The 20,334-nt window shown below is 56.5% G+C and overlaps 1 protein-coding gene across 1 annotated transcript in view; it reads right to left on the bottom strand.

Annotated features, from left to right (window-relative positions):
• Positions 1 to 10,942: 10,942 nt before the first annotated feature.
• The window catches only part of WNT9A (Wnt family member 9A), a 35,098-nt gene continuing 25,706 nt past the window's right edge, over positions 10,943 to 20,334 (bottom strand). Inside the window, exons 2-4 of the mRNA XM_049875116.1 lie at positions 17,468 to 17,727; positions 15,772 to 16,034; positions 10,943 to 14,051 (exon numbers count right to left, since the gene is read on the bottom strand). Of these exons, the coding sequence (XP_049731073.1) occupies positions 13,569 to 14,051; positions 15,772 to 16,034; positions 17,468 to 17,727 (1,006 nt within the window). The 3' untranslated portion in view covers positions 10,943 to 13,568. The remainder of the gene's footprint in view (positions 14,052 to 15,771; positions 16,035 to 17,467; positions 17,728 to 20,334) is intronic.

The raw sequence follows: 20,334 nt of genomic DNA, 5'->3' as shown, positions 1-20,334 counted from the left end.
AAGGAGCACCGTGCATGCGAGCAACGGGAGAGCAGGCCCAGAGGGTGGAGAGATGGGCATGTCCTGTCAGGCAGGGGTTAGGAGGGGCTGAGGGCCAGGTGTTCTCCTTTTCTCAGGATCTATAGCCCAGTGCATGTTGGCTGCAGACAGCCCAGGGGCACGTGCCATCCTGTGGCCCCAGGGGCTCCTCTCTCCATGGTCGTTCCTCTTGACTGTCCAGGGCTTGTGTGTAAGTCTGAGATGTCATGTTATCTGCAGCCTGGGACCATGAATCATGTTCCACCCTCATCTACTGCAGCCACCCAGGCCCACTGTCTTCACTTCAGGGAGCTCTCCTGCACCAGGTGGGGACCAGGAGAGACACTGTGACACAGACGAAAAAGGCTGCCTTCACGGGGATTCAAGCAGGACAGGAGCCAGGGCTCAGGCTGAGTCTCGCCTGAATCTGAGGTCAGGGCTCAGCAGGGGTCCTGATGGGGACACACACACACAGGGCTTCCTGTCTGCTCAACCCAGCTCCATCCCCAAGGATGCTGCCTGCAGAGCTTCCCAGTCTCTGAGTCCTCCCATCCCAAGTTAGGAACTCTGTCCTGAGCCCCTGGGCCAGCACCACCTTCTCTCTGTCTCCACTCTCCTAGCCCCACGCTTTCCTCCTGCTGGATGCCCCCTCTCTCTCTCCAGCACCATCAGCTGCTCCATTTTGCTTTCTTGTTCCCACTTGCCCAGAATAAGGTATAGGGACAGGTGGCACTCTCTAATCCCTGGCTTCTTTATCGGGTACCCAGAAGCTGGACTGCCAAGTCCCGGTGCATTCTCGTCATGGGCTTCGTGAGCAACACCTGCACGGACTTGTGCAGTGCCCAGGATATCAGGCATGCGTATCAGCCCCCATCCCCGGCCAAGCTGCAGGGAGCCTGGGGTGTGGGTGCTTGTGGACTAAGAGGGGGCATGAGGTGCAGCGCAGGGGATGTCGTCCCGTCCTTGCTCCCACCAGCAGCACAGGCTCCTTGTCCCACACCTGCCCACCCTGGCATGAGGGTCCCGCTGGTTCTCGGACTCACCGCCAGCTCCCCCTCCCTGCACTGCCAGTGCCTTCTGGGCCCTGGGGCCGGAATCTTTTCCAGGAACACCTGCAGGGGTTGCTTTGCCTCCGAGTGAAATGCTGGAAATGTCTTCTCCCACTAGCTGTCTCCGTGGTGTTATCAAATTCAGCAAAGTGGTTTTTGTCTTATGGTTCATGCTATTCTACTTGTGTTTTCAGGGTTCTCCCTACCACGAACGTCTCTTCCTCCTATAAGTTTATACGTGTAGCTCTGACTTTTAGATCCTTCATGTATCAGTATGACCTGGCACACAATAAAAAAGAAAAAAAAAAAAAAAACCTGTTGCCATCAAGTCGATTCTAACTCATAGGTGGTCAATATATATTTGTTGAATAAGTGAATGGATGAATTGTTAGAGGAAAGTCCCCCCTGGATGGGCACAAGCCTCCTTTTCTTTACCCTTTCCCCAGCCAGCTCCCCTTCATGAGCCCCGCCCAGCTGCCCGGCCCACCCTCCCCTGACTGCTCAGGTCACCCAGTGGTCACTTACCTCCTGTGGCCAAATCCAACCACATTTCCTTTCTTAGTCTCGCCCAGTTCTCTGCACATTGGTCTAACTGTCCATGCCCTCCTTCAACTCTAGAATGACTTTTTCGAAAACAAAATTGATTCACACTGGTTATGTTTGGAAATCAAGCAAAATACAAATATACAAAGAGAGCAAAGCATTACATCCAAATTCCTCCACTCAGAGGTAACCCTTGCTGACAGGAAATTAATTTCACTCCAGGCATTATATATGACCCAGGAATCAATATGTGGGCAGAAACACTTATAAGTTTATTAAAATGCTGCTTTAAATTAATACAGTTAAATGTAAATATGATTTTCTTTGAATTCTATAGGAAAAGGAAGGAAAGAGAAAGAAGGAGGGAGGGAGGGGCAGGAGGGGAAGCGAAGGGAGGGGAGGAGAGAAGGAGAGAGAAGGAAAGACAGAAGACCAAGTGACGAATCCGAAGGATTTACTTGCTGAACTTGAGATAAATATTTCTTCAACACATGAGATATGTTTCTAGAAGAAACTATGAACAATTCTGACGTCCGTTCCCTTTTCGGCAGCAGGGTTGACCCCTCTGAAGGAGCTCCTCCCCTCCCCCCAATTCTTGTGTTTCAGAGCCACAAGGTTTTCACTTTTCGGGGTTTGTACCATTGGCCTTAATTCCCCCAGGGATTAGTCTTAGGTCTGTATTTCAATGGGCTCAAAGCTCTCCCTACCCTCAAGCCAAAATGTCTCCATTCACGAGGTCTTTGATTCTTCTTTCCAGGGGCTGGATGGTACCATCAAGTGCCTGTTTTGTTTTATTGTTTTCACAAGGATCCACACCTGCTGGATGTCATCAGTGCTGGGACATTTGGCTGCATTTCTTTTTTCCTTGTGTTTTTTTTGCCTTTTTCCTACTCTCTGGGGTCCTCCACCCACTGTTTCCCTCCTGGAACCCTCCTCCTGCTCCAGCCCAGACAGGCCTCACTGTCATCCTGGGACCTCTCTTCCTCACTGTCCTGGGTGGGACTCCAGATCCCTGGACTCCTGAATTTCACTTCTTGGTTAAGGCCCTTGTTTTGTGGAATATGTCTTCAAATAATTTAGTAGAAGTGTGCGCAAGGGAGGTAAACTTTCTGAGAACTTGCCCACCTAAATTTGCCTTCGTCCTAGTTTTTTGTTTAATGAAGTTTGGCTAGGCATAGACATCCAGGCTGAAAATGATTGTCCCTTGGAGCTTGAGGATGTTGCTCTATTTCAGCCTAGTATCCCCTTTGCTCCTGAGAGGTCTGCTGCCAGTCTGACCTTTGTGTCTGTATATAGACATCTGTTAGGAATGATTTAGGTGACAAATGACAGAAAACTCAACCAATTGTAGCTTACACAAACATGTTTGTTCATTTAAAATCACACACGCACATAAACAGAAGATGCAGTTTACGGTTAGTGCAATAGCTCAGTGAGGTCCCTGGGGAGTCAAGCTTTTTCTATGTTTTGTTCCATTATCCTTAACGTTGGCTTCCATACTCGTGATCTCAAAATGGCTGCTGCAACTCCACCATCAGGTCCTATGTTCTAGGCAGGGAAAATGTGGAAGAGTAAAAAGGTGATGGGCAAAAAGGCTATTCTTCTAGCAATGCTTTGCCTTTTAATTAGAGAACGGACTATCTCCATAGGGCTTATCACTACATCTCATTGGCCATAACTGTGCCAGGTGATCACCACAGCAAAAAAGTAGCTAAGAAGTTGACTTATTTTCTTCTCAGCAGGCTTCCTGGGCTTAATCTTTCAAATTCATTATTGAAAAAAAGTTTTATTTTGCTAGCCATATTTTCATTTCCAAGAGTTTTTTGTTTGTTTGTTTTTATTGTTCCTTTCTCATAGATCCTGTTCTTGTTTTATGTAATACCTTCACAAAATCTTTCTAATGATACTAATTGGAGTATAGTTAAAACTCTTTTCTGTGCCCTGAATTATTTCTATTTCTTCCAGTGTAGTTTTTTTAATATCACCTTACAGCAGCCAGAGTGATCTCATGAACACATAAATCAGACCATATTTCCCTTCTGCCTAAAACACTGAAATGCAGAAAGCAAAGAAGTCCTCAAAGACTAAGAGGGAACAGTCAAAAGGAGAACAAAGGACCCCCGGTAAATATGAAAAAATGTAAGCACTGGAAAAATAACAGTGGCATTACATTGTAAGTCATTGAATAAAAACCATAAGAATCCATGTGTCCTTGGTGATACTAAGAAACAAACAAAAAGTTGGGGAGGGAAAATTCTTTACAGAAGAATGTCATCTAGTGAATGTAGACAGAATGGTAGAATTAGAAAATCACCGTTTTGCAACTCTCAGTGTAATAAATGCTTCGAGCATGCGTGTCTGTGGTTGCTAACGACCACCACGTGAAGGTTGTTAGTGGCAGATTACTCCTTAGTTGTCTGCAATGTAGAGAAAGAGTTGTTACCACCTCAGCCAAGTCAGCAGCACCCATGGGAACCAGCAGGCCCCATGGGAACCACCAGGCTCCTAATGGAATGAGGTACACGCTTGATTGGATCTGGGATCAGGAAAAAAATAGCTAAAGGGAGCATTATTGGGACACCTGAGGAGAACTGAATGTGGACATAGATGAAATCATATAATTTTAATCCATGTTGAATTTCTCTGGCCTGAGGGTGGTTCAGTAGTGATGCGGGCAAATGTTCCTGTTACTAGGAGATGCAGGGTGAAGTGTTTAGGGGCAGAGTGTCAGAGTGTTTCCAACTAACTTTCAAAGGGTATCACAAAAAATACATAAATACATAAAAAGCATGTGTGTATTTTTAAAGAGGAAGGTAAAGCAAATGTGACTAAGTATTAACAATTGGTGAATCCCGGTAAAGGGTACATGGAGTTATGGCAGACCCACTCTCAGACATCCCCCGGGATTCCTGCTTCCTGTGTTCACACACTGTGTAGTCCCCTCTCCCTGAGTGTGGGCAGAACTGCGACTTGCTTTTAACCAACAGAGTATGGCAAAGGCCATGGGATGTCACTTCCGCGACTCTGCTGCATAAGGTTGTAGCTTCTCTCTTGCTGGCTGACTCTATTGACTCTCTCCCTCCACAGCTTAGGCGAAGTGGCCACCACTGGAGAGACTCATGTGGCAAGAAACAGAGTGGCCTCCAACCAGCAGCCCACAAGGAACCCACATCCTCAGCCCAACAGGCTGCAAGTTTAGAAGCAGACCCCATTCGAGCCTCCAATGAGACCTCCACCCTGACCAACACCCTGATTGCAACTCATGCAAGACCCTGAGCAGGGGATCCACTGAAGCAGTGCCCAGATTCCCAACCTACCGAAACCATACGATAATAAACACGTGTTGTCTAAACCACTAAATTTGTGGTAAATTGGTTACGTGGCAGTAGATGATGATATAGCGTTCACTGTGGTGTGAATTCTCATTTTCTGTAGACTAAAATTTTAAATAAATAAAAAGTTGAGGGGAAAATCACTTGGACAGCAAACTGTCACCCCTATGATAAGACCCATACCCAGGCCCAACCAGGCTCTGCCTCCCTAACCCCCATCTGGTTGATTCCTTGGGCACAACCAACTCATCCCCCTTTGCACAGGCTATTCCACCTGCCTGCACACCCTTCCCCATCTTCACGTGGTGGGCCCTTCTCTTCCTCCATGCCTCCTCCTCACAGAGGGCTTCCTGGGCCCGGCCAGATGCAGCCCACCCTCCCCTGCCCACTTCCAACATCTTCTAGGTGTCCTGGCTCTCCTCTGGTGTCCTGTCCCCTCCTCTGCCCTCCTCCTCTACTCCCCCTTCCTCTCCCTTCCTCTTCCTCCTTCCCCCTCTTCCCCACCCCCTGTCTCCCTCCCCTCCATCCACTCCTCTTTCTCTTCCTCCTTTCCACCCTCCCCTCCAGCGTTCTCCTCTCCCTCCTCCCTCCCTTCATCTCTCCTCTTCCCTCCTCCTTTCTCTCACCCCCTTCTCTCCTGCTCTCCTGCCCTGGGAGGCTGGACCTGTGGCTGCCTGGCTAATAACCACAACACACACACACACAAACTAGCCTCCCCGTCTCTGCACCCCCAGCTCTCAGCTGTTTCCATGGACATAGGCCCAACACAAACACGGGGATGCTGCAGCTCCCCCTGCCAACCCAGGACCCCCCACCTCTGGGCCTGGTCTTTGGAGCACAGGGCTGGGTGGGCAGATGAGGTCATTGCCAAAGGGGCCCCCCCGCAGATCTGGGGGGGTGGGATACTATTTATTTGGTCTTGTTTCCCTGGCAACCCCCCAGACCCTCCTCCACTCCTATCCACAGGGAGCAGATCCACCGCTACAGGGAGCGAAGCTGCCCAGGCAGGCCTGCTCCCTCAAAGCCCCCATCTCCAGCCCACCCCACCCAGCCTGGGCAAGGCTGGGACAATAGGCTCCAGCGTGGCCAGCCAGGACAGGAGATCCCAGCCCACGATCCTGGGCCCTTGGATCTCAGGAAGGGGCCACACACCATCAACCCTATTCCCAAGGTGTGTGTAAGAAAACTAAGGCCATAGCCCAGGGCTCTCCCTCCCCTGATGGAGGACCTGGGGCCGCTGCAGACCCCTGACCTCAGGCCGTGTGGCTCCAGGCACGCAGCACCCAGAGCTCCTCTCTGGAGCAGCACCCTGTGCCCCCCTCCTCTCTGGGGGTCAGTATCCTGACCTGTGATATAGTTGGCAAGACAGTCCCATTGCAGGAGAGGAGCCCCCCAGAAACAAGTGAGGAAGGTGACAGGGAGGGCACTGGACTGCTGGGGCCAGCAGTCAGGGAGGGCTTCCTGGAAAGGGCTCAGCGGCCAGTGTGGGTGGGAGAGAGGCTGTGGGCAGCCTAGGCCCAGGGTGTGGAGGAGGTGGAGGGGTAGGCAGTGCCAGTGCAGGTACATGGGCCACTAGAGGGACAGAGGAGGTGGGGAAGCAGGAGCGAGACAGGAGTGGACAGCACTGCCAGCACGGTGGTCACCACCTCTACCTCAGGGCCACCATCACCATCCCAAGGTCCTCAACCCCAAGGGCACCACCACACTCCCATAAACATACTCACTGCCCCGTCACCAGCCCTGCCACTGCTGTCCCTACAAGTGAGCAGAGAGCCCTGCTCAGGCACGCCACCCTCAAGAAGGGCCACTGCTTCCCTCACCCCCATGGCCTTCAAAGAGCCCTGAGATGGGGCCAGGGGTCTAGGGTGAGGGCCACCTCTGGGGTCGAGTCAGGCTGAGCCTACAGGGAGGGGTGGGGGGGCCATATGGAACAGTCACATGGAACAGAATGTGTGTGTGTGCAGAGGCAGCCTCAGCCTGTGAGATTCCTAAGAGCAGAGGGATAGTCAGTGGTAGGCCGTGAGCCTCAGCCACTCACCAGTTACTGGAGCAGCAGGGTTGGGGCCGAGTGTAAGCCTGACCTCATCACAACCCTCCCAGCTCTCAGCATGGCTGGCCCTTCCACAGCCCTGGGCCCTGGACCTGACCCTCCTAACAGCCTGATGTCCCCTCCAGGAGGCGCCCACTGAGCCTCGTGACCTGGTCCCCACGGGGAGCAGATGGCCTGGAGGCCTGGCAGCGGGCTACCGGGCACGGCCTCACTTTTTCCGTCTGCAGAGCCCCAGCCGCCCCACCTTCATCCTCAGTCTCTGAAGCCAGCAGAAGGCCAGGCGGGATTCAGCCGCAGTACCTTCTCGCTGGCCTGGCCTGCACAGCCTTCCGAGACATTACCTAACTGCGCCTTCTTACCTAATCCTCCAGCCATCTCCTGCTGGGCTGTCCGTGGGGGGAGGGAGGGGGACGCAGATGGTACAGCTGCCCCACCCCCACCCTGAGGTCCGAGGACGGGCCTGGCTGACAGCCCACTGGCCACCTGTGAGCCAGGCTTGTGGCCCCACCTGTGAGTGGTACCTCAGGGCTGGTGTGCTGGACGCATCTCTGAGCAGCCTCACCAGCCTAATCCTGGCACCCTGGGACCACTCCTCCCTCTTTGTCTTCCTTGCCCCCAGGTGGCCTGGCTAGGAAGGCAGGAGGGACACCCCGTCCTTCAGAGTTTCCCAGGAGTCACTTACCTGCCTGGGTGGGCCAGTGAGAAAACACCTTTGCAGCCTCTTACGTGTCTTTACCCAGTTTTTTGGGGTGTGCTCAGACGGAGATGGGGCCTTCCTTCTGGCTCAGGCTCCCTGCCAGTGGGGGCTTGTCAGCTGAAGGCACCCAGAAGGAGGCTTTGAGGGGTGAGGATCAGACCATGGCCACACAGCAAAGGCTGATGGACAGAAAGGAGGTAAGCACAGCCCAGTGCCCACGACCTTACAGGCCATAGGTCCATGTGCACATACATACACGCGCACACACACATGCACACATATGCACATGAACACATGCACACATTCCATGGGCACACAAATATACACATGACACATGTACATACACACATGGCAGACACGTACACACACATGCTCATGGACATACACATGCACATGGACATGTGCACACTGACAGACATGCACACACACCAACACATGAACACTTACGTGCACACATGCACATGAATACACATAGACAGGCATGCACATACACCCCATGGGCACACGCATATACATGTGACACATGTACATACACATGCACACAGCAGACATGCACACACACATGCATGTGAACAGACAGGCATACACACACACACGTGCACAAGACACGCCTGCACACACATGCACATGGACACACACAAATGCACACTGACACACAGACATGCGTGACCACCACATGCACACAGATGCACGAACACACAAGGACACATACAGACACACATGTGCACCCCAGGACAGGCCCAGACCTGCAGAGCATCCACTGCGCACAGGAGCACCATGCACTCAGACGACCCAGGACCTGTAGAGGGACCAGCCGTGCAGGAGGCGCATCCCCAGTGCTGAGTGTGGTGGCTGCAGTGACTGGCTCCCTCTCCCTCCACAGCCCAGGCCTGCTGGCCTCGGCCTGTCCCAGAACGGGTTTCAGCTAATTTCGGCCACTGTTGCCCAGAAAGAATGGTCCCATGAGGTCGCCCTGCTGCCTGGCTGCTGCCTTAAAGCCCCTCCAACTTCAGTGCAGGCCCATCCCAGATCACCTCTGTCCCCATCCGTCTCCCTTTCAGGAGCAGGGCCCGGAGATGAGGCCCTCGTTCACCAGGCAGCCTGTGACATAGTGAGGAGCTACGTCTGTGGTCCTGGTCACCCTCAGAGTGAAAAAGCTAGTCAAGGCTGCTATCCACATGGGACCACCTGCAGGCAAGGCAGGTGGGCTCCTCACATTCAGAGGCCAGTCAGGTCAGCTGCTGCTGCCTCATCCCTACAGCCGAGTGACATGTCTGGCCTCCTAATCTTCTTTTCTGATCAGGGGTATCCAGGGAGCCAGAATGGGACCTGGGGGTGGGCACTGGACCTCTGCACCTGAGCAGCAGGGTCAGGCGGGTCATTCCTGTTCCCTGTCCCCTGCATCTGGGGTGGAGGGGCAGACCCCGGGAGTCCTGGAAACAGATATGACACAGACGTGGCAGGGACAGGAGAGGGGCCTGCGGAAGAGGAGAGGAAGGGGTTTCCAGCAGAGAGTGGCATCCAACTGGCATGTCACAGCTACCCCGGGAGCCTCAGGGGGGTGGGCTGTGTGGGCCAGGTAAGCAGGGAGCCAGGGAGGGGGGGGCACATCAGGCCCTGAGGACCCCAGACCCAAAGAGCACTTGATGGGGCCATGTCGGGGGCCCAGCACAGCAGGAAGAGGCTGCAGGAGTGAGTGAGGGAGGTGGGGCTTGGCTGGATGTCCCAGCAGGGACAAGGGCTGGCCAGGACTTCATCCTGGAAACAGGAGCGAGGGGTAAGAATGGGGAGCCTCGCCGAGGGCTAGGGCCTGGGGAGACCCTCTCTGGCCAGGCCCAGGGCCACTCTGTCCCATTTCAGGGCTCCTGCCCATCTGAGGCCAGGAGCAGGGCAGCCAATGCACCGGAGGTGGGTGCCCAAAGGGTAACAGACCTCTAGAGATGAGAGCTCCACCCCTGCAGCCTGAGGCTTTCCCCACCTGCCTGAAGGGCTAGGATCTTACAGTGATGTGGGAGGGATTTCCCAGGAAACAGAGGCACCTTTCTTATGGGAACCCTAGTGGTGTAGTGGTTAAGAGCAATGGCTACTAACCAAAAGTTTGGCAGTTTGAATCCACCAGGTGCTCCTTAGAGACTATGGGGCAGATGTACCCTGTCCTATAGGGTCACTATGAGTCAGAATTGACTTGATGGCAATGAGTTTGGTGTTTTGGGGTTTTTTTTTGCTTTTTTAAAAAGATAAGGAGCCCTGGTGGCGCAGTGGTTAAGTGCTCGACTGCTAACCGAAAGGTCGGCATGCTCCTTGGAGAAAGATGCAGCAGTCTGCTTCCATAAAGATTACAGCCTTGGAAATCCTATGGGACAGTTCTACTCTGTCCTATAGGGTCATGTTGAGTCAGAATCAACTCGACAGCAACAGTTTTTTTGTTTTTTTTTTTTTTTTGGTTTAAGAAGGGCTGTCCTGCCCACTTCAGCTCCGGGCTGTAAGGACGGGCCCCACCTTGAGCAGTCTGAAGTGGCTGGTGCTGCCCCCAATACTGGCCAAGCCATTAGGGCCTGGGAACATGCCTCCCAGCAGCCAGGGCTGCCCCTCTTCTCATATCTTAGAGGCTGTAGTGGGGTGAATGGCGTCCCCCAAAATTCACATCCACCCAGAAGCTCAGAATGTGACTGGTTTGGAAATAGGATCTTTGCAGATGTAATTAAGGTAAGGATGGAATTAGGATCATCCTGGATGAGAGTGGGTCCTAAATCCAATGACAGTGTCCATATAAGAGACAAGAGAGGAGACACAGACATACACAGAGGAGATAGGAGTGATGTGGCCATAAGCCAACGAACGCCTGGAGCTACCAGGAGCTGGGAGGGGCCAGGAAGAAGCCTCCTCTCGAGCCTCAGGAGGTACCACGGCCCTGCCAACACCCTGACTGTAGACTTTCCAGGAACTGTGAGAGAATAAATGTTTGGTTTAAGTCACCCCGTTCGTGGTACTTCGTTAGGGAAGATGGTATTAGGAGCGACGATGGGGACCAAAGGCTGGGTGCCCAGGTTAGTCCAGAAAGTGCTCCCTGGGGGCAGGACCCACAGGGAACAGAGACACGGGGGCCTGGGCGGAGGCCTTGGCTTCTTCACCCCTGACGTGGCAATGCCACGCCCACCCTTCTTCCCACCGCCCACCCCACAGCCCGCAGGAGCCCCCGCAGAGTCAGACCGAGAGTGGCTATAATTTAAAATACATTTATTTATTGTTTTCCATTTTGTTTCTGGCTTTGTTATACAAAGGTGTTAAATAACTTAAATACGTTTTCCACAGTCACTCAGGTACACACCTACTTGCTACACTGATGAGGTAGAGAAATCGAAAGGCTCCCAAGACTCTGAACACAAGGACGAGAAATCTTCACAAGTGAATATGTCCCTCTTTTCCCGGCCAGGGTCAAGCCCTGTGTATGAGAGGGCCCGCCATGCAGCCCCTTCCCCCTGGGGGGAAGGAGGGCCAGACCTCAGCCCCAGCAGGTGGTGGTGGGACCCCCAGGCCACGCACTCTGGGCCCAGCTGCAGGAGGCCAGGCCGAGGAGAGAATGTGAACGCCACCCCATATAAGGCTTTTTCTTCAAGAAATACTCTGTCACACCAAAGAGAAGCATGGTAAATAGGAGACCCCAGCAGGGGGGCAGTGTCTTTGCTTAGTAAGACGTTCTGATATATATTTATATATAAACAAGCAAACCAGCAAACGTTTTCAGTCTGCCTTGTTTAAAAAAATACTTTTCTTAATATTTATGGCATAGAGCTAAATGTGGTATTTGATTAAAAAAAAAAAAAAATTCTTCCTCTGACGGGCCGCCACTTTTCCACAGACCCGAGAGTGACCAGGCACAGTCTTGTCGTGACAGTGGCCAGCTCCACCACGGAGCCCCAGCCAAGGGGATGCACGCCAACCTCTGACTCACCCAGCCAGGTCTGCTGAAGGTGGAGGGACAGATGCAGCCTCGTGGTGCTGGGGTCCTCATGTCCTCATGTCTCTTGCTCCCTGGCCCTTCCCCCAAGGACATGCATGCCCTTCTGGGAACAAAGATGGCCCTCCACTCCAGCATCTCCCTTTCAGCACGTGGTTACTTCATAGGGTGCTTTCTGAACCACGGGAGAATAGACTTCGCTATTTACACTATATAACAGGGACACCAGAGACCCACATCAACATAAATAGGTTTTCTTTTAAAAGCACGGTCACCCCGGGCTTCCTCGAGACCCTGGGACTCAGAGAAGCATGCTCACTCAGTAGTTCCTGCGTCCACACCACCTGCCACCTCAGCAACCACACAAACCTGGCCCGGCACATGCGTGTGCACAGTGCATGTGCCGCCAGCCCCACAACTCGGGGAAGGAGCCAGAATAGAATGCTCTGAGGGAGGGCCCCCAAGACGGCTGCCACACCCCAGCTGGCCAGTGACCACTCACACATGTACATTCACATACATGTGTACACACGTACATGCATACATGTGCATATGTGTACACGTGTTTGTATGCAATCACACTTGTGGACATACATGTGCACATGAAAACACATGTACACACACAATATGTGTGCACACACATGTACCATCACACACACACACACTCAAACCAAACCAGGTCAGTGGGAGCCATCCTTTCCCTCCCCTGCAAAGAGAACAGCATGGCCAAAGGGAACAGCATTCAGTTGGCCAAATCCTAGCCCAAGGCTCCCTCCACCCCTACCTGTCCCCACCCTGCCTCTCCTGCAGTGACATAGAGCAAGCTGTGGCTTCTGCATAAAACGGACCTCTGCTTGCGCCTGCTTTGGGGGAGAGCAGACCACCCTCTGCCACCCCCAGCCCTGAATCCACGTCAAGGGGCCCGGAGTGCTGGCCGTCTGCTCACAGCATGCCATACCCAGCTGGCAGGGGAACCCAGCTGCCAGAGCCCTGGGCCCATGGCCACACACAGCTTTGCTTTATTTCTTTAAAGAAAAAAAAAAATCTATCTTGATTTAGTGGTTTCCAAAGACAAAGCAGAGTCAGGCAAAGAAGGGAAGGAGGGAGAGATTGGGGAGAGTAAGAAACGGCCCTCAAAGAGCAGCCTGGGGAAAAATAATAATTACTATATTCATTAAATAATAATAATTTAAAAGTCACTGATATTCACTCCAAAGAGAAGTGCTTGATGTCAGAGAAGGGACCCAGGATTGGCTATGTCCCCCAACCCAGGGTCCCTGGGGCAGGGCACCGGAGCAGAAGCAGGCTGCGTTCTCTTCTAGTGGTTTGACGCTCTGACCACAGTGCTGGGCAGCACGCAGCCTCCGCTGGCTGAGCTGCCTGCTGCCGCCCCAGACCCAGGCCCCAGACGCGGTCAAGGAAGGTGTGCCTCAGACCCCTGGCTCCTCAAGAGGGAGCAAGGAGGTTGGAGGAGGACCATCAGCAGAACTGCAGTGAGGGCAAGTGGCAGCCGACAGGGGCCCATCTCTGTGCCCTCGGGAACTGGCATCTCAGGGACGACAGGCAGCTTGGGAAGCATCAGCCCAGTGCTCTCAGGTCACAGGATGGGGAAAGCTGAGGCCGAGAAATGGACCCTCACAGGTCCCAGGTCAAAAGCAGAGTGGCTACAGAGACTGAAGCCACCTCCCAGCCCAGGGCCCTTGGAAAGTGGGCAGTGGGCATGGGCTCAGCTCTTGGAAAGGGGGCCCTGGGTGTCGGCTCAGCCCTTAGTGAGGGGGCGGTGGGCATGGGCTCAGCCCTTGGCGAGGGGGCGGTGGGCATGGGCTAAGCCCTTGGCGAGGGGGCAGCGGGCGTGAGTCAGCCCTTGGCGTGTGGGCGGCAAGCGTGGGTCAGCCCTTGGAGAGGCGGCACCGGGCGTGGGTCAGCCCTTGCAGGTGTAGACCTCCTCGCGCTGCGTGCACTGCTTGCACTCCACGTAGCAGCACCAGCGCACCTGGCACTGGCAGGGCCGTGTGACGGCCCGGCTCTGCGTGTTGTGGCCACGCCCGCAGCAGATGCTCTCACAGTTCTTCTCACGGTGGCACTTACGGCCGGCGGTGCCCGGGGAGAAGCGGCCAGCCAGACAGAAGCTGGGCGAGTCGTCCAGATGCACCAGCTCGGGGGTGCGAGGCAGTGGGTCGCTGCCACCCGCCCCCGGTGCTCGACCTCGAGGTGGCGAGATGTCACCTGCCTCGCCTGTGGCCTCGTTGGTGGTGCTGCCCACCTTGAGCGCAGTCTCATACTTGTGCTTCAGGTGCTTGCCCACCTCGTGGAAGGGTGCCAGCTGGCGCCAGCAGGTCCGAACTGTGCAGGAGCCAGACACACCATGGCACTTGCACGTGGTCTCCACCCCGGCCTTGATCACCTGTGGCGGGGAGGGAGCAGTGAGGTGGTACCCAGGACACGCCCCCCCACCCCAACCAGCACCCCTGGCTCCAGTAAGCCTGGGGAGGGAAGGCCAGGTTCTGCCCCACTGAGCAATCTCACCCCAGTTCTGGGCATCTGAACCAAGCCAGGCTGTTCTCCACAAAAGCCAGGCACTCCCTACCCACCACCATCCATCTCACTGGGACCTTGCCGTGTGGGCTTAGCATCTGTGCACGAGTCTTATCTAGATGGCAGGATGGGCACCGTAGTCTGCATGTAAACTGAAGTGCCCCAGCCTCAGCAACGGGGTCAGTGTCTCCTACAGGCCACCAAAGCTGCTGGCTGCACCTGTGCCTGCTGCCCAGTGAGCCAGCCACGAAGGGAGCAGGGTGGGACACCCGCTAGAGTACAGTGCTTAGGCCAGCCCCCCAGGGTGAGCAGCCATGTCCTTGCACACACAGGGCCGAGTCTGCACGGCTGAGCACCAACTCGCAGTTTGGGAAGCTGGGTAGCACCTGCAGGGGCCCTTCCCCTCCCAGGACTTGGGGTCTCATCTACAAGGACAGGGGACCCATATCCCCTGCTGACCACTGGCACCTGAGGGCCCTGCAGGAGTCACCCCCCTCCAACTCTGTGTGAGGAGGGGGCCCTGGGCCAGGCTGCTGAACTCCCACGCCAGCCCCAGGGAGAGGCCGGCTCCAGGGGGATTAAGAAATTTAGCAATCCTCCAGGCGGGCGGGGAACACAAGAGTCACATTTAATGACAGTTTGCTGAGAAACCCAGACAAATTTAATTAAAACATTGCTTACTCGGGTCCGGTGGAACTAATCGAGCACTTTTAATATTCTGACTTTTCAATAATCACTTACAAGGAGTCGAAGTGCAAAGAAAGGGAGACCGGCAGAAGAAAAGAGAGGCCTTGCCGGGAGTTTAATCCAGAGGTGAACCCCGCTCACCTCTGCCCCTAGCAAAGGCTCTGCCTGGCAGCTCCCTCCCCACAAGGGCTGAAGGAGGGACAAGAGCTTTGGTCAAAAGGGGGGAAATTGAATTTTTAATGAGTGGTGATTCAGAATCCTACTTTTCTCAGTAAAGAGGCATACACAGCGGGCCAGCTCTAATTACTCCATCCTCCCCAGGCAGGCCTGGCCACTCTCACAGTCCCTGGGGAACACAAGGGACAAGGCCACTGACAAGGGAGCTGCCAGGGATGGCGGCAGACGGGCAGGGGAGAGAAATGCTCTCAGCGCCCTGGCAAAGGCCGTTTCATGTAAGGTCTCTCTATGAGGCCCACGGTCACCTCCCTATGTGAGGTTCACGGTCACCTCTCTCTGTGTGAGGCCCACAGCCACCTCCCTATGTGAGGCTCACAGTCACCTCTCTCTGTGTGAGGCCCACAGTCACCTCCCAATAAGGCCCACGGCCACCTTCCTATGTGAGGCTCACAGTCACCTCTCTCTGTGTGAGGCCCACAGTCACCTCCCTATAAGGCCCACGGCCACCTCCCTATGTGAGGCTCATGGTCACTTCTGTGTGAGGCCCGAGGTCACCTCCCTATGGCAATCACGTCCCCATCCACCTGGTGGGAACCACAGTCTCACGGGGATGAGGACGTGTCTGCCTGGAACCAGACTGGACCTGGAAGCAGCCTCTCCCCACCTCCCGGCCCAGCACCTACAGGTGACCCCCTACCAACCCAGTAACCCAGGTCCCTACTTGCCTTCACGCCTACGAGGTTGTTGTGGAAGTCCACGCGGGCCCGCAGGTCCTTGCTCGACCTGCGGCCCAGGAATTCCTTGACGAACTTGCTGCTGTACTTGAGGTTGTCCCCACAGCCGCCCCACTGCCAGGCCTCACGGTTCTCCAGGTCAGGCGCCTCGTCACAGGTGCAGCGCTCCATGCGGCCGGCGCTGCAGGCCTTGGCCAGCGCGTGGGTCAGCCCGGCCGAGGAGATGGCGTACAGGAAGGCTGTCTCCTTGAAGCCTTGGAGAGACACAGCACAGGTCAGCGGGGGGCCTCAGCAGTTAGGCTCTCCTGTAGAGCTGCCCACACAGGCTCCTCAGAGAGGCCCTCTTAGACACGGGCCTCAGCCAGGCCCATGCATCACCTTCATTCAAAGCACAAAGCCCAGACGGGAGCACCAGAATACTGACCCCTCCAGCAGGGGACTGGGGGAAGAGGACAAGGGGAGTATCTTTCCTGCTGGTGTTCAGCTGTGGAGGTGCTGGGGGCCACGCCCTTCCCACACTGCTATGTACCCGATTACAGGTGGGCACTGCAGTAGGCAGCACCAGGCACTGGGGGTAGCAGCCGACTTCTGGCCCAGGGACCCCCATCAGCTCTCCAGTCACCTCCCTAGGCAAGACCCAGGGTCACTTCTCCCCGCGCCGCCCTCAGCTAGCCCTCCCGGCTCATCTCAGCTCCCCAACTTTTAAACAAGTCTGTTGGGACTGAGGTCCCCAACTTCTAAATAAGCCTGTTGGGAGTGTGGCTCTAGTGGGAGCCAGAGACCCAGGCAGCGTCCACATGCAGAGAGAGGGAGGGAGGGGGGGAGGGAGGGAGGAGACGGGGCTCTGTGCTCCAGGGCCAGGAGGCACCAGCTGCAGTGCCGGCCCCGTGCCCAGGCGGTGGGCTCTAGGCCACCCAGCACGTGTTGGGAGCCATCAGAACGTGCCCCTGGCAGCCTCAGACCCTCCATAAAAAAGGCTGCACAAGCGGGCCCTGTCTCCCCAGCAACTGTTCCACCAGTGTGAGGGAGGGGCAGGTGGGAAGGAAGGGGGGAATAAAGGGGTTGGGCCTCCAGGCACTGGGACACTTGTTCCTCATCCACCTGCCGCCCAGCCCCAGGTGTGAGAGATAGTGGCTCTGCCCCAGCAGACTCGGGGCTGTTCTCTACAACTGCAAAGGCACAGCCATGGGCTCTGGGAGAAGCCTGCTCTTTTTCCAGTACCTGGAGCAGTCCCTCCCTCCTTCCCAGTGCCCAGGTCAGCCTGCTGCCCTCAGGACAGTGGAACTGCCAGTCCCAGGGGCTGAGTTCGTCCCCACACTCCCCAAATCCCACAGAGGAAGCACTGGGCCACCCTGCAAGGTCCGGCAGCAGCCACCTGCAACTTGCCCAGCCCCTCCTAGAATATCACGTGGCCACTCTCACCAGAGCCAGAGAGAGGCCCCAGAACTGCACACAGAGCCCCAGAGGCTGGCCCGGGCCCACAGCCCTCCCACCTTTCCCCTGCCATCACCCCAGGGCTGGGGGACACTGGACAAAGCCCGATACCCACCCCCACCCCTGTCTACCACATGGGCCCCAGCAGCAGGTCCCTTGACACAGGGCTCTGCCCTGGCTTTGTGGGGCCATGGCCAGGCAGGTACTGTGGTGGGTGAGGGCAGGGGCCCGGCGCTGGCCTGGCAGCACTGACCTCGCTTGAGCAGGCTCGCCCGGTAGCGGCCCTCCAGGGTGCAGTTCCATCTTTCAAAACGGAACTGGTACTGGCACTCAAGGGCGCTCATGCTGATGGCCTCCACCAGCGTCTCGGCCACCCCTGGGTCCCGGCGGCACATGCGCCGCTGCTTCCGCTCCAGCTTCAGCCGGTCACAGGCCTTGTAGTGTGCCTTGGCGGCCGCGGCCTCAGGCTCCAGGGTCAGAGGGAGGATGGTCAGGGGCTCACTGCCCGTCAGCCTGGGCACACAGAAGCAAGAGTTACCAGCACTCTGAGAGAGTGGGCGTCAGGAAGACAGCACATAGGCGTCAGGGCGTCCCCCACAGAGAGACAGCAGAAGGCAGCGTGGGGGCTGCAGAGGCAGGGAGAAGCCAGCACTGCCCCTGGGAAAACCAGGGCAGGGAGCCCAGTGGGGCAGGGTGGGATCTCCTCTGTGGACCAAACCAACCTCACACCCAGCTCACATGGCTACCCTGCCAGACCCCACCTGGGGAGCACAGCCTCAAACATTCACCTCACAAGTGCTGACCCCACCCCTGAAAACCGACAGCCCAGACCTTCCCACCCCATGGCCCTGGGCCCAGGGTTAGGGCAGACCCAGGCAGAGGCGAGCCCAGCACGGCCCACTCCTTTGCCTCACCAACCCCACCGTCCTGAGGACCCAGTATGCACACTCTGCTCCAGGACCCTCCCCTGTCCTTGCAGGCCCTCATACGGTGCTTGCCCTCCCACATCCCCCACTGTCCAGCTGTGGGCAGTTGGCCCCCCACCCTCCTGTGGCCCCTGAGGAGAAACCCGCCTTTCCAGCACACTTAGTGGGGCTTCAGCGTTCACAGCAGAAGAGTCACACAGCTGGGCCTGACCAGGCCTGCTAGACAGTGTTCAAAAAGGGTCCCCCACCACAGGACCCTCCACAGCAGCCAGATGAGCCAGGAGGCCAGGACTAGGGTCTGGTCTGGCTGCAGCCCCATCTCTTGTCTGAGTGGCCCTGTTTGTAGGAAGGGTTTAGTATAGACTGCTCTTGCTGAGGGAAGTGGTGCTGGGACAAACTGCCGACTGAGCCCCTCCCCCTGCTCAGCCCCCCTCGGCCACCCACTAAGGGCTTGCTGAGTCATCTCCTTGGTTCCCCAGCCCTGAGTGAATACAGGCAATGCTGAAAATGAGCTCCTTCCAGCCACACCCGCTCCAGGCCTGCCCTGCCCACCCTCCGCCTCCAGGTGTGCTCCCTGTGGTCCAGGAGGGCCACCCACCGCACCCTTCCCAGGCCTCTGGGCCCTGCCATGACCCCATCGCTGTGGGCTTTCCCAGCATCTCTCCTCGCCTGAGCAGCCCTACAGAGCGCCCGGAGCCCCACCCCAAGGCCCCGCCCAGCAGGAATGAGCACCATCCCTGCCCAAGGCACATCAGGGCTGCCACTTACTGCCTGCCCTACCTGGCCCAGCCCACCTGCCAAGGTGCCTCCAGAGCTGGCCCCAGTGTCATCCCCTCCAGCCCGGCAGCACCAAACCCTGGCAGCTTTTATGCTCAGCAGTCAACCACACAAGCATCCCCACACCTCTGCCACCAGGTCCCAGAAACAACCAAGTGTTGATACAATCTCCCCATGGCGCTGGCGAGGTCTACTCCTGAGATCTCATCCTGCTACCCCAGACACTGCACAGGCTGCCCGAGGCACTGAGCAGTTGCTGCAGCAAGGGACAGGCTGCAGAGGCCCAGGGGCGGCCAGCAGCCAGCACAGGTATAAGTACCTGTCCCGTCGCCCTCACTGGACAGAGCCTTGCCTGGGGTTTCAGACACTCCAACAGGGAGAGATGTCTAAGCCAGGCAGTCTGAGGTGTGGTCGGCTACCTCAGGAGACTGCACTGTCCCCAGGCGGGCGAGCCGAGCAGCTGGGTGAGGGGCCAGCATCTCGCAGGCTGGGGGAGAGGCAAGGCCCTTCCAGCAGGTCTGTATCCACAGCAGGTTCTGGGGACACAAGGACCACCAAGATGCAGATCTGGACATGTGGGGGAGGCTGCCAGCCTCAAAGGCAGGGAAGGCAAAAGTCAAGGAAGAGACCTCAGCACAAAGGCCTGCACGGCCTCTGCACCCAGGCACGTGTGGACATTAGCGCGGGATAGGGGAAGAGGCTGATGGGGCAGCGGGGCCAGAGCCCAATCGTGAGGGCACAGAGCCCTATCACAAACGTGGGCTTCGGCCCTCAGGCTCTGGGTGCCTACTGAAGCAGGAGCGGGAGTCCTACCAGGCTGTGTGGACATCTGTGACTCCTGCGGGTCAGCTTACAGAGGCAGGTAGGCTCCATGCCCCACAGCTGTGGGCAAGGAGAACAGCACTGTCCAGAGCCATCCCGGGCTGCCCACTGGGTGAGGGGGGCCCAGAGCCACATCCAGCTGCCCACTGCGAGAGGGGGACCCAGAGCCACATCCAGCTGCCCACTGTAAGAGGGGGGCCCAGAGCCACATCCAGCTGCCCACTGTAAGAGGGGGATCCAGAGCTATGCCAGGCTGCCCACTGGCAGAGGGGGACCCAGAGCCACACTGGGCTGCCCACTGGGAGAGGAGACCCAGAGCCACGCCGGGCTGCCCACAAGGAAAGACCAGCCCAGAGCCATACCAGGCTGCCTATGGGGATACAGGGGGGCCCAGAGCTACATTGGGGTGCCCACAGGGAAAGAAGGGGCTCAGTGCTGCACCAGGCTGCCTCCAGGAAGGGAGTCCCACTGTCTGCAGAGAGAGAGCAGGGTGCTACAGGGTGGGAGCCCCACCACTGCCAGCCAACTCAGCTGGGACAACAGGAACACCACCCCACCCCTCCATGCTGGAAACAGAAAGTACCACACTCTCCCA

Source organism: Elephas maximus, chromosome 2 (assembly GCF_024166365.1).
Source record: "Elephas maximus indicus isolate mEleMax1 chromosome 2, mEleMax1 primary haplotype, whole genome shotgun sequence".
NCBI classification, from domain to species: Eukaryota; Metazoa; Chordata; class Mammalia; order Proboscidea; family Elephantidae; genus Elephas; species Elephas maximus.
The sequence above is the reverse complement of the archived record's forward strand: the minus strand, read 5'-3'. Positions and strand labels throughout refer to the sequence as shown.